The 14751-nt window shown below is 31.9% G+C and overlaps 1 protein-coding gene across 2 annotated transcripts in view; it reads left to right on the forward strand.

Annotated features, from left to right (window-relative positions):
* LOC114340546 (glutamyl aminopeptidase-like) overlaps positions 1-14751 on the forward strand; it is a 278341-nt gene that overhangs the window by 160231 nt on the left and 103359 nt on the right. For both annotated transcript variants that reach the window (XM_050645533.1, XM_050645534.1), the window contains exons 7-8: positions 670-804; positions 1808-2085. In XM_050645533.1, coding sequence (XP_050501490.1) covers positions 670-804; positions 1808-2085 — 413 coding nt within the window. The remainder of the gene's footprint in view (positions 1-669; positions 805-1807; positions 2086-14751) is intronic.

Here is a 14751-nt window from a genome sequence, read left to right on the forward strand (position 1 = left end):
ACTATGGAACGCTTACAATTTTGAACATCTTTATCAAAAAATACTTGGATCACAGAATATATCCTAGTTTATTCTCTGCTTGTATCTTCCATAAAATAATAAACAATAAATAACTTTGTATTATTATGTATCAAATACACTATCAATATTATTTAATCAACAACTCAAAATCTTCCCGTTGCCAAGTCAAATATTTAAGTCACTGTCTTGTAACTTATAACCATATTCTATTTGTCTCAGTGCGCTGTATGACAAAGATAGCGAATGTTCGATTGGAAAATATCACCACGGATATGGTGTCCATTTTTTCGAATCCTGAAAAAAACTAATAAATGTTTTTAAAAAATTTAAACGCAGAATGAAAGACTAAATTATTATCGAGGGCCAAAAGTCCCTTAGAATAAATAAAAAGTTTCTTTTGAATGAGATATTTAAAATTAAAAATCAAACTACATTTTCTCTTAGCTTTTACCCTTGTAACTTATTAAAATAAATATTATAGAAGTTTTCACGAACTTTCGGCCCTCGGTATGCACGTAATCTTTCATTCTGCGTTTAAATTTTTCAAAAATACTTATTAGCTTTCTCAGGATTCGAAAAACATGAATCCCATTTAAAAAGCCGAAACTATGTATCTATCCCCTTAATCTAAAACATTTTATTTTTCAGCTTGGTGAAATGAAAGCTTTTCAATTTACCGATTTTTTTGAAAAAGAAATCTATAAAAAAAGCCAGCCAATCGTTCAATATTTACCAGACTCGAGTAAAATTGATGACGTTTTTCTCGGTCTTGTATACGAAAAGGTAAGAAATATCCTCCTGCTATTTATATAATTTATTATACCTACTGGAAGTAGGTACAAGGAAAAAGGTTTTCCTTAGAACATTACAATAGCCAGGTATTTTTCCTTAATATGTACCTACATACCGGTAGTAAGAAAACCTATACGTTTCTTACAGAGATTTTACCGTGGTTTTTAATTATTATGAATTTAGTAGTACGAAGAATACTTTTTTTGAATTTTCACTTATCAATAACACAGTATCTTGTAGCCACAACATAGTATTGATGTATACCCACCCACCTTTGCACCTTTTCCTCGCTGCATGGTGTCTCAAACTTTTGTTTTGGTTAAAACACATGTTAAACTACAAAACCCTCTATTTTCTTTGTTTCTAAAGATACCAGGAACATTCAAAATATAAAATGTTCACAAAGTATAAGACCACAATAAAATTTCGATGTATAGGTACTCACATTAAATTTGTACCTTGTACTTCCTACAGGGTGTCTCAAACTTAACATAAGAAAACATTTTTTTTTCCACCTGGTATAAGTACAAAAAAGAAGTTTGAGTAAAATTTTACACAAATGTGTAAATACTAAAGAAAAATCTAAAATAATAAAAGAAATCAGCGGAATCCGTTAATCTGTTCACGAAAAAATTAACTATGAAAATGAGCATAATTTTCTATATCCCTGAATTCTGTCTTGCAGTGTATCCTACTCGTATTAATTATTAATATTACTCATTATATTGTATAATATTATTATCAGTGATTCAATCGTCGTTTTATTAATTTTATTCTGTATACTACACTCGATTGCATCAAGTAAACCTGGAGGGAGCAAAGATCTGACAATTCTTATTTTGGTATCAGCAATTATTTCGTTTTTCTATCCATAATAGAAAGTAAATAGAAATAGTATTATGGTCCACAGAAAGTAGATAGTTTGTAGAACTGGTGAACTCAAATTGTTTATTTCTATTTTTGTTGAATACTTCTTATAAGTTCACGTTTTCAGGCTTCGGCAATTCTTTTAATGTTAGAGGACCAAGTTGGTCAGGAAAAATTCAGAGAAATAATCAAGAAGTTTTTAAACAAATACGCCTATCATACAGCTACTACCAATGACTTTATTACAGTCGTAGAAGAAGTAGTTCCAGATATACCTCTAAGAACATTTTTGGAGAGTTATTTGTACCAACATAAATTTCCAGTTCTCAACGTCGATATTGTAGATAGCACGACGTATGTTATAACACAACAAGTTTGCGAGACGTTTCATCAAGAAAACATTAGGTAAGCACCATTCCCCGTGTTTTCCAAGCGTTATATTTGTTCAAATGATAAAAATTATTTTGGTTTTTGAAGTTGTACTTCTTTAGGGGCGTTTGAGAGTAAATCCACATGTGCGCGAATTCATCAAAAATTTTTGGTACTAGGCGCAGATGAAACGTTATGGGTTTGCTCTGATTGGGCATTAAAATGATCTGTCAAAAATTATTCAATATGGCGGCTATGGGCAAACAAATGTTGTGTTTTAGTTTTTATTGTTGTGAGGACAGGGACAAAAGTACGTTTATATTAAATTATTGTACTGACTTAAATAGTTTTTAAAAGCAACAGGTACTTAATTGTAAATGTTTTAGTATTGTAATAAAAAATTACATACCTATTTGGAAAATGCAAAATGTAGTAGGTAATGGTTCGATTTACACAATTTGATTTTCAACAAAATGTCTACCAATCTTCATCTAATTGTTTTCTTGCTCTACATTTGGTTGTATTTAAATATTTAAGTCCACAAAAATCAAACTAATTTGATTAATTCACACAATAAGCAAATATATGACCAAACGTCAATAAGTTTAAAACGTTCAGTTGGTGTGTCTAATTGGCTGCATTTAATGCCTGGTTGCACCAACAGATCTTAAGCTCCAGCTTAGCTAAGCTCTACTTATAGATAGGGCCTCCTTGAGTATCACTTACGTTGCTCCATAATTTTAGATTCTTACCTTATGATCAATTATATCTATTATTATATTATGGTATTCTTCAGTGGCGGCTCGTGATTTTTACAATAGGGGAGGCTATACCTAACTGTAAAATATCTAGACAAATTTGCACTAATAAAAAAATGCGCCAAAAAATGTAATTTAAGGCCCCATTTTTTGACCATTTTTTATTTACATTTCATAATATCATCCTAATTCATAATTTCATGATATCATATCATTTTAAAAATAGTTAGTCTAATTATTGTAAAAGTATAATACCAAAGTTTGTGTCGTTTATTTGTTAACAATTCCATCTATTTGTAAATAGATACCTCGCATATCAAAATAAATACAGATTTGAAGTTTTGCAGTCCATACATAATGAAGCTTCAAATTTTTTAAGATACTCAACTGAATTTTTTTAATTCTAAACGCGGCCTACTGCGAATTCAAAAACACCATAAATTACCGATATTTTGCTTTGAGTTAGAGATATCGGAAAAAGTTATTTGAGCAAGTTGTTCCAAATATTATTATAATCCCACATATCAAATTTCATAACAAAATTCGCACTTTTAGATTTTTCATTATGTATTTTTAGTCAGGACCCTAAAATTCGTTGTCCCGAGACGCACGCAACCACGCAACGGAGCCGATAAGCTATTCTGCCTCCCTTGGTATTCCGGGCAGCGTGTGATGGCACCGTAGTAGTCATGTTGAAAAAGTAACTATTCGTTACAAAGTACTCGTTACTTACGAAAACCGAAAGTAACGATTACTATACAGAGAGGCAAATCGTTACTTTGATTACTTTGATTACTTTGATTACTCTGATTACTTCGTTACTTCGTATCAGTCGTATCAGAGCGAGTACCTATTTGAGTATTGTATCTACAATCGATTGATATCGGAATCGGACCGGTATTCCACGAGTGTTCAGTATCAGTACAGTTAACTAAAATTTTATCTATGAAGGGCGAAGGCTATGAAGAGTTTTACAGGATTACAGGGCGCTGAGAAGTAGCTGAAGCATAGGGAGGTAAATCATTTAACAAAGCATGTACCCAGAAACATAAACAGATGTCTGTCTATACGATAAAATACGATTTGTCGAGGTAGATAATTCACAGATGTTTGTTCCTCTGAAAATAAAAATGCAACACATTAGATTTTAATAATAAATACACACTATTCTTATCAGGCCTAGAAAAAAATACCTAGCTTGACCGGAAAAAATGTAGAAATGATAATATTTTAGACTGTGATCATCAACTTTAATTTTACATGTAGGTATGGCATTGTTTTTATTAGACCAGGGCATTTAACACTAAAAACACAGGAATAAATATATATTTAAATATAGTAGGTACCTAGAGACTTGCAATTTTTTGCATTGTATTTAGGATTAGGATGACGTCTGGAAAAGAGTCTACAATGGAAAAATGGGTGGAAATGCATTATTACATTTTAAAGTATATAAAACGCATCGAAAAATGCATAAACATGTTAAAATCAATATATTAAGGGCCAGATTTTCTTATTTCGTGCTATTTGGGGTCACTGAACACGAATATGCAAACAGAACAGACCTCCGAAGCACCTGGGTGCCTAGGGTTACTGCTAAGGTACGCCATCTAGAGTTTCGAGGGTTTGTTTTTGGCACTTAATTGATGCAAACAGATTACTCGAGATTACTGATATTGTGGAGCAGCAATGACAGAACAATAACAGACAATGAAAGAACACAATAAAATACCGGAATAATGGAGAACAAGCGAACTAATTCTACTATTCAAAAAGGAGATAAAAGCAGCAAGAAAACTACAGAGGTATCAACTTGTTAAATACTACCCTAAAACTAACAACTAAATTTTTACAAGACCTAATGAATCAGAGGATAAGTTTAGCAGATGAACAACAGGGTTTTCGTACTGGAAGATCGTGTAACGATGCAATATTCGTCATAAAGCGAATTACTTAGAAATCAATAGAGTATAATAGACCAGAATTTCTATGTCTGATTGACTTGAAGAAAGCATTTGACAGAGTAGAGTTAAGACTCACAGATGTAATCCATCTTCTGTATAATAGAGAATTTCATCCCTTAGATATCATAAAAACTATTGAAAAAATCTACCATAACAACAAAATGGAAGTCAGTATAGATGAACAACTTACAGAATCTATAGATATAGGCAGCGGAATAAGACAAGGAGACTCATTGAGTCCTATGCTCTTCAATTCAATCATGGATGAATGTTTATGTACTTTTGCATGCATTTCATACTGCAATTATGCATTTCCACCCATTTTTTTATTGAAAACTTTTTCCTGTTTCACTATTTCCCTAAAAATCATTTATTTTTTCCTAAATGACTTGGCTATGTCTATTTTATTGTTATGATCCAAAAATCTAAAATAATATCTGCCCGGGCCAAAAAATTAGTAGAATTTATAAAAAAAAATTCATTATTAATTATTAATTAGTCTGGAAAAATTATGTCGGTCACCCCTTGTTTTTAATAATTTTTAACATAATAGATTACTTATTATTTAATTTCTATCCATTAAATAGATCGGTGAAGGTCGTTGTTATATCGGATCTTATACAAAATACTGAGAAATGCAATTCTCGATATGATTACCGGTACTCAAATACAAAAGTAACAAAAGTAATCAAAGTAACGAATACTGTAAATGATTACTTTATACAAAAGTAACGATTTGTAACGATTACTCGAAAGTACAGTGGAACCCCGATAAGTCGGCCCCCGATAACCCGGAACTCCGGCTAACCCGGACCGATTTTTATCAGACAAATATTTCAACAATAAAAATGTATGTAATATAATGTTTGAGAGATAATGGGTATTTGTGTAATTTGAACTACATATACCATAGTAAAAATGACTCATGGCACACCACATTTATTGTCGTGTTATCGAAAACAACAGGCACCTGTAGTATTCTTTATTTATTTGAAACTGTCTTAGCATTGTTTAGAAAAGACTAAAGACCAATAAAATTATTTTTTTAATAGTCATCACTGTTATTAAATAACATAACATCAGAGACGGTATTGTGTATAGTAAAGTCATATTGTTGGCTTCCGTTCTGTAATCGTTCGTAAATCTATTCAGATTTTGTGTTTGCGTGTTTTTTTGTCTACATAAGAGCAACAAAACGTAAAAATGTTGTAGTGACAATGGAAAAGAAACTAGAAGAAGCATTAAGTAGAATTGATAAAGGCGAATCTTGCAGCATCATACGGTGTCGGTACATCTACAGTATCGGATTGGAAGAAAATTAGAAGTAATATCGAAGAATTTTGTTTCAAAATAATAACAAAAGACAGTTTGGACAATCGGTGCAAAGCTAATAAGCTAAAAATAAGACTCTCGATGACGCTTTGTATGTGTGGTTTTGTGCAGAACGCGAACGTGGTTTACCAGTGTCTGTGTGACAATTATAACGGAGTTTATCTGTAAGCATACCATATTTTATTAATTTTTACCATTTTCTCCGGCTAACCCGGATTTTCGATAACCCGGATTGGCCGCGGTCCCGATTAATCCGAGTTAACGGGGTTCCACTGTAACTATAATCAACATCACTACACCGTAGATGCCACTGTTAGGAGACCGGGTCTCCTTAAACGCCTGCTGCGCTGCACGGAGCATTAGCAACGGAGACTGTTGGGCTTCTCGGCTCCGTGCTCCGTTCATGCATCTCGGGATAACCCAGGGTCCTGCCTACAATAATATGTAATAAAACTGAAACGCGATCATGCGTTCTAATGCTAATGCTCCGTACGTATGGATAATTAGTGATAATATGGAATTTACACGTTGTATAATAGTGAGAGTTGTACTTGTTGTTTTCGCGATTCATGATAAACAAAACAGTGTAGAGTGTGTATTAAATTTATGGGGAGGCTGAGCCTCCCTTGCCTCCTCTGACGAGCCGCCACTGGTATTCTGATTGTAATATATTATAATTATATTATATTAATTCTTATGATATTCTCGACTTAAGGTTAAGATCTGTTGGTGCAACCGGGCATTAATGCACCTTGATTCACAACCTAATGACCCTAATATACACGGGTTCGATCCCCAATGCACATTTTTATTTTTTATTTTTTTATACATCTTATGATTATAATAGTATATTATTCAACGAGCATGTAATGATGGCTATTACTCACGATGATGAAGTTTGCGGCACGAGCCGTCGCGAGTAGATTACTATACTTTTTCTACGACCTTTTCTTTATTTTAATTAGTAAAAAATTAAAATAATTATGCTAAATGAAACCAATTGTGTCGCAAATTCCTCGGTAGAATGCAGTAACCCATATTAAAGGAGGAAGTCAATAGAAAGAAAATACCACAATTAGTAAATTAGTAACATATCGAGTTAGTACATATTTAGTATTTTAGTATTGTTTAAAATTTAAAATATCAAGTCAGAATTTAGTACCTATTAGTTTTGAGAGTAAACTAAATGTAAACCCAAATACTTACGATGTCGGGATAGTATCACGAGGTTTTTTCCTGGTTTTCCCTCGTGATTTACTATGGAATCTCTAACGCGAGAATTTCAGTGCCACCGTTGCATTTGGTTGTCTTTTTAAAGACAGATCACATGCTATGATTTTTTGTGGCGGATATTCTTGAGTTGGGATTGATTTCATGTAATCGAATGAACTATCTTTTAGTAAAGTCGTCCCAGGAACGCAACTCATCAATATTGGCAATATCATTTTAAAGTCGTCTACTTTAAAATGTAAAATACGTGTCTGAATTGCCGATATAAATGAGTCAGATTAAATAAATTATTAGAAGAATTTTTTACTAAGCAACAACATTTTTGTTTATTTAGTATTATTTTGTATTTTGACAACGACACCCGACTTGGGCGTCGAAACGTTAATAAAATCATTTTTAGGTAAAATTGTGGCTTATTTCCCATTTGACTATACTTGATTATAAAAATGCCACAAGAAAATAGCTTCAGAACAACATGAAAAATAAAAAATTTAATTATCAACTACTCGAGATTTAAATTATAATTTACAAAAATACCTAAATGCTATTTACCCCTAGTACGTCGCTGAATAATTGGTTGCCTATTATTACTAAATTCTTATTTATTGTAAAAATACAACTATAAATAGTCAATATAAGTTCTATTCGTTTCCTAAAAATTATAAGCTTAAATTTGTACCTACTGTCAGTGAATCTAATAAATAGGAAATGGCTGTTGTCGGTGGACGTATTTCATATTATATAGTTATAATTTATATTTACATTTAACTATAGAATAATATAACTATACATAATATGTTATAACATATTTAACACAATATAACTTGAAAAACAAACACAATATTAGTTATAAATTCCAATTAACATAAACAAAATGCGCTACTGTCACTGTCACTAAATTAAATGATAAACGTCAAAATTTGTAGTAAACAAGATATAAACGTAAAAAATATACTGACATTGTTACAGTTAAAATTCCTATAAAAAATTTTCGAAGTTAATTATTGGTATAAATTACAATAATTATTATTGTATAAATAAACAAGTTTAAGTAATTTTATTTGCAGTTTATATACGATTAATATTAAAATCATGCGCCACTTGAATCTAACTTCAGCCCGTGAGTAATGACCCGTGATAACTTCAGCCCGTGAGTAATGAATTATTACTCACGGGTACGGTAATGGGTGCTATTATCTATGAAAGAATAGAGAATAATGAGCATGTTATTAAACGGTCGTAGAAAAATATATTATTATATAATTTTTTTTTTTAGAAAATACGTATTTAGTTAAAATTTTTGCCAACAATTGTTCAGAAATCATTTCTTTGTGACATTTTGCAATGTGTTTGTGTGTGTGTGTTTTATTCTTTTTTTTTTGTTAATTTTTTGGTATCGTTTTAACCCTTATCCGGGCAAGCTGGGTCCAATGGACCCGAGACGCCAATTCTTTTATCATAAACTGATAAAAAATTTATTGAATTTTGTGCATCACTGAATTTGTTTAGAAGTAGTCATGAGTTCATGAGAAGAAGTTATTCAACATAGTCATGAGCTATTCAACATATTGATTATCATTTTTGAAATTACTGCGTCGAAAGAATTTTGTCAGGTAAAGGGGCTTTAGGTAAATAGAGAGATATCGAAACTCGGAGTTAAAAGTTCCTTTATTACAGGATCTTTTAATAAAGGAAAAATACAGGACATGTGTAATGAGAGTTATCGAAAAGCAGTTTTAAGGGATCTTTTATTTTGACAAATGACATTAAATATTTTTGTAAATATAAAAATAACCTATAAAATTATATTTGTAATCTCGTATAAATAAGACCATAGAAGAGTGAATAAGACCTTATTATAGAGATAAAAATTAAAATAAGAGTAAGAACAAGACAATTAAGAATAAGATCATTGAAAAGAGTAAAACATTGAATTTAATTATTTTGTCATTTAAAGAACAACATAACCCATAATACTTAACATAAACCATAGTACAACATGAAAGTGAAATTAGAAATACTATGTTATAAGGGAGTTAAGGAGTTGTTAAATACTTTTGCATATTATGGGTATACGAAATGGAGAATTTATGGACAATGTATCTGTTAGGGAGCAGTTGAAGTGCTGTGTAATTAATCACAAATTGCTTCAAGAGCTGTTATTGAAAGAACATTTTGTATTTTGAAGAGAATATTTCCAATATTAATATGTGAAATAAGATGCAAGTTATATTTAAAGAATAATATGAGCTTGTTCAGTTTTACTAGTTTTACAGTTTCATTGAAATTTGCACTAACAAATATGAAGGTGGTGCGATTTAATGGAACAAGCTTTGTTGTTTATTTGGGTTTATATTTATGACTGCCGACACTAAATCCATTCGCCAAATCGAACATGCTGTGGCAGTACATTTTCAAACAGGAGCAAATCTAGTGCAACTACATTTTGTGTGTGTTTGTTTGTGGTAAAATTATTCGCAATTTAGGCAAGTTTAAAATTTTATTTTTATTGGACTGCAGTTTGCTAGTAAAGTTATAAATAAATAGGTATAGTATATATATAGTTTAATATTGGTGTCTGATTTTAAGTATTTTATTATTAGCAGTTTTTTAATAAATTTTTAAATACATATTAATGTTTGATTTTACGTATCCTTTAAAATATGTTATATCACTTTCCGTTAAAAGGACTTCCACAACTAGCAAAAATGTATGAACAATTTGTTTTAACGGGTTTTGTAGAACCGTTGATACACAGATGCGTTGCAGAGCACATATAGAAAATTAAACAGATTGTGGATGAGTGGAATGCCCTATACAAAGCTTGAACGCCACAAAAGCGACTAAAATCCAGGAAAAGCTTCCTTGGAACAGTGCAGGATGAGTATTTTCCTCTTCCCTAGGTTCAATGAACCAGACAATCTCTAGACCTAGACTTTAAAACACGGAAAACTATAAATAGGATAAGACCAGGGGTCGCTCCAGTAAAATCAAACATTATAAAATGGAGGAAAATAGACCAAGCTGATGTGAACTGTGACTATGGAAAAATACAGAATATGGAACATCTTCTTACATGCAGAAACTATCCTTGTACCCTCGAAGATTTGTGGCTCGGCAACAAAGATGGAGCCGACATAGCCCAAAACTGTGTTTTAAAGGAAAAAAATAATAGATGAATTAGCTTTATGGTGGATGAATTATTTTGACAGTATATTTAAATAAACAAAAGCTGATGGCACGAAAGTGTAAAAATTTCAAAAATAAATACTTAAACCACTTAAATCTTTGTTTTATTGTATGAACCCGTTTATATTTTAATACCATTTATGTTATATATCTGTTGAATTGAACTCTACCTTTGAATGCAGAATTTGAACAAATCCTAAACTTTTCCACAATGTCTCAAGTATGATACTTGTGCATTCAAATTAATTGAAATTAGGTAGGTACATCTTATATATCTGTAATAAAAATATTTATTTCTATACAAAAACGTCTGGAGTTTAAATGAGTTGTAAAGAAATTCTATGTCTGATTATTGTACCTAATTATTAAACACTAAAATTATTTACAAAAATTATATTTAAATTCCTGTTTACAAACTTTTTCTAATAACTCAATGGTCTTAAATATTCTTTTTTATATTGATTTGGGTCAAAACATTAATAATCTATATCTGAGAATAAACTGTTATTCCTTTATTTAGGAGTTCTTTTTAATAAATAAAACTTCAACTTAGATCAAAAATATCCAGATGTGATAAAAACATAAATAAAAGTGAAGTCAGAGTTGCCAGATGCGATTTTCTAAATCCCCCACTTTTAAACTGAAATTCCCCCAAATTTAAGCTCAAATACCCCAAATTTAAATTTTTGCCGCCACGACTGGTTTCTGACTGATGCGCATGCGCAGTTCGTAGAATTCAAAATTCAAATGTCGCTAAACTCATACAGAATATGATGTCAATTTTCAATGTCATTTCAGGCCTCAGGGAAGGGATTGTTTGTTGTTATTGTTTTGATTTATATATTTTTATAATTTGATTAATAACAATAATATTGTTAACATTATATTGATATCAAACTAGCTGATTACCATAATCAGCTACTGAATAAAGATACCTTTCTATACTGGTTTGAAGAGTAGTTATTAAAGTACGAAGTTAAGCTCTATAATTATATTATATGGACAATGCTTCACTCCATAGCAGCTTGATACATTACATTATAAAGCTCAAAAACAGGAATTGAATGGTTAATTACAAAAAACATAAATTTTTCAGTTAATATATTTAAATATGACCCCTCGGAAATAATTTAAATAGTAAGTGTTTTACATGCATGGCATGGCTAATAAGTCGGTTCGGTAAACTCAGACACAACTGGCAAAAACAAAAAAAATGACCTACTAAAATCACTACCCAGTTCTGTATGAGTTTAGTGAACAGACTTTAACTGTTCTATGATTTACACATGATGAGCGAGCAGGGTGCTTATTTCTAAAAAAGAAAATTTCTGTTTTCATTTATATGTACATTTTACACCATCATTTCATATTTCATTTTATATCTTATTAGCCATGCCATGCATGTAAAACGTAGATGTAGACCAATCCATGATTTTTGAATTTTGGTAGTCAAATGTATAGAGAACAGTAAACCAAAATTATACTATTTATCAACAGAGGGCGCTAAAATAATTCATAGGTTCCATAATCTTCGATTATATGAGAGTACAAATAATATGCAGTTCTATTCTAATGTTCTATGTACATTCACAAATTTAATTGACCATGACCCCCTAAAATCCCCCACAATTTTTTTTTACCCCCAAAAAATCCCCCAGCCATTACAGCTTAAAAAAATTCCCCCAGACGCTTTCAAATTACCCCAAAAATGGGGGGAAATACCCCAATCTGGCAACTCTGAGTGAAGTTAGACGACTTTCTTTTCTTGTTTCTTCACATAATTTGACAAATATGTCACATTTTTGACACGTTACGTCAAAATACAGGATCCTTTATTAAAAGATTTTTGTCCTTTATTTTTCCTTAAATACAGGCGGCCTGTATTTTATTACAGGACAAAAATAAAGGATGTGATACTGCGCTTGCGTATATGTCAAAATAAAGGATCTTTTATTAAAGGACGATGTTAAATGGGGTTTCGATATCTCTCTATTTATACCTAAAGTCTAAATCTGTGTTACAGAAGTTAATTTGGCAGTCAGGTAATGTTTTTGTGGATTATCTAAACCAGAGGTCGGCAACGCGGAGCCCGCGGGCGCCACTGCGCCCTTCAATAAATATTATTGCGCTCTTAAACTATTGTTAATTTAGACAATAAATTCAAAACGCATATTTTTTATACGCTTATATTTATATATTTGTTAGGTCAAAAAATAGTTGGCGCCTGCCATGAATTTTTAATTTAGTATTTCACTCTTTACATTAAAAACGTTGCCGCCCTCTGATCTAAACGACTTTTATGATTCCGGAAATCCAATAATAAAGTCTAAAGGTATAACAAACAATGTAAATATCTCTTTGATGTGAACATCAAAGAGATGCTAACAATAGGTGTTATATGTATTCTAAATGAATTTCAAAAACTGATAATCATTGTTGGAATGCAATAATATTGTTAAGTAGGTACCTATGCATATTTTGAAATAAATATTGCATCTGCTATCAGTCGTTTGATATCGATGTTAGTGTCGACAACTAAGCTCCTAAAATTATATTGAATTACAGTGAAAGTAGATAGTGCGATTAAAATGTCCCTAAAACCATTATTAGCTGCAGAACTGCAAGATATCGCTAATAATTTATGGGATTCCGATGATTAGGAATCTCCTGAAGTAGGTGGCATTGAAAGTGACTCTGAAATTGAAGATGATCTTTCGGAAGCGAGTGAAGAGGATGATCAGCAAGTAGTATTGAGTGATAATGAAGAAGACTGTGTAGCTACAAGTTCCCAAATTTGTGTGTGTAATTTTTGAAACTAAAGATGGAATTAACTGGAAGAGTCAACCACAACCGACAGGACGTATGCGGTCCTGCGACATAATAAAAATCAAAGTGCACAAAATAATGTTAGGCCCTGATCAAAGTGTATATGATCCCGTTGATTCCTTTTGTTTGTTTGTGGACGAAAAAATTGTGAACGAAATAGTGTGAACGAAGTACAAATAAAGAAGCCTAAAAAGTTCTGGGGATAGAGAACTGTAAATATTGCGACTCTGCAGAGCTATATGCCTTTATTGTACTATTACTAACTGCAGGGCACCTGAGTGCCAACATCAGTAATGTAAATATGCTTTGGAGTAAGTTTTATGTACCTACTATATTTAAAGCTACCATGGGGTTAAAACTATTCAAAAATTTGCTAAGATTTGTTCAAGTTGACGATAAGGACACGAGGTCTGAACGAAGAAGGAACGACAAATTAGCAGCAATACGCGATGTGTGGAATCAAGTCAACCAGAACGTTCAGAAATACTATTTACCAGGAAAAACATAATGGTAGATAAGCAAATTTTTCCGTATCGAGGTAGGTGTCCTTTCAAGCAGTATATGCCTTCAATGCCAGATAAGTATGGCATGAAAATATGGTGGACCTGTGACTCAAAAACATATTACCCTTTAGGTGGAATACTATATACAGGAAAAAACGGAACTACAGTGGCCAAAGGTCTTGCATCTCAAGTTGTAAAGCAACTCGTTGAGCTTTATTATAATTCCAAGAGGAATGTGACTTGCGACAACTATTTCACTGATCTTGCTCTTGCACATGAATTACTGGAAAATTCACTAAGTCTTGTGGGCACAGTGAAAAAAAATAAGAGATTTGTTCCTCGGGACTTTCTACCAAACAAGAACCGTTCCGAAAAAAACAAAGAAGTGTCCTAGTCCTGTCTACCATGCATCACAATGCTTACTGTGCAGATGATGTTGACAAAAAACCAGATATGATACTCTAATATAATAGTACTAAATGTGGTGTCGATACGCTAGACCAAATGGTTCATAAATATATGTGCAAAAGACGAACTAACGGTTAGCCTTTTGCATTTTTTATGAATATTTTAGACGTGGCTGAGGTAGCCTCATTTATTACTTGGACAAGTTTACATCCAAAATGGAACGAAAACAAAAATGAAAAGCGAAGATTGTTTCTTACAACGACAGCAGAACAACTAGTGTTGCCTAAAATTTTGAGAAGAAAATCAAGGGGACTACAATGGAAAAAAAACAGTGTATTGAAAAATGCTTACAGGAAGTTGAACCACACAAAAACTAGAAAAACCTCCAGTTTAAACAAGGAAAAGGTGTCACATGCATGGGCGCCCATACCCATGGGCAGGGGGGCCGTGGCCACCCCTGGCTTTTCGGGTGCTTTGAATTATATATGGTTA

The sequence above is a fragment of the Diabrotica virgifera genome, chromosome 3 (genome assembly GCF_917563875.1).
Source record: "Diabrotica virgifera virgifera chromosome 3, PGI_DIABVI_V3a".
Classification (NCBI taxonomy): Eukaryota; Metazoa; Arthropoda; class Insecta; order Coleoptera; family Chrysomelidae; genus Diabrotica; species Diabrotica virgifera.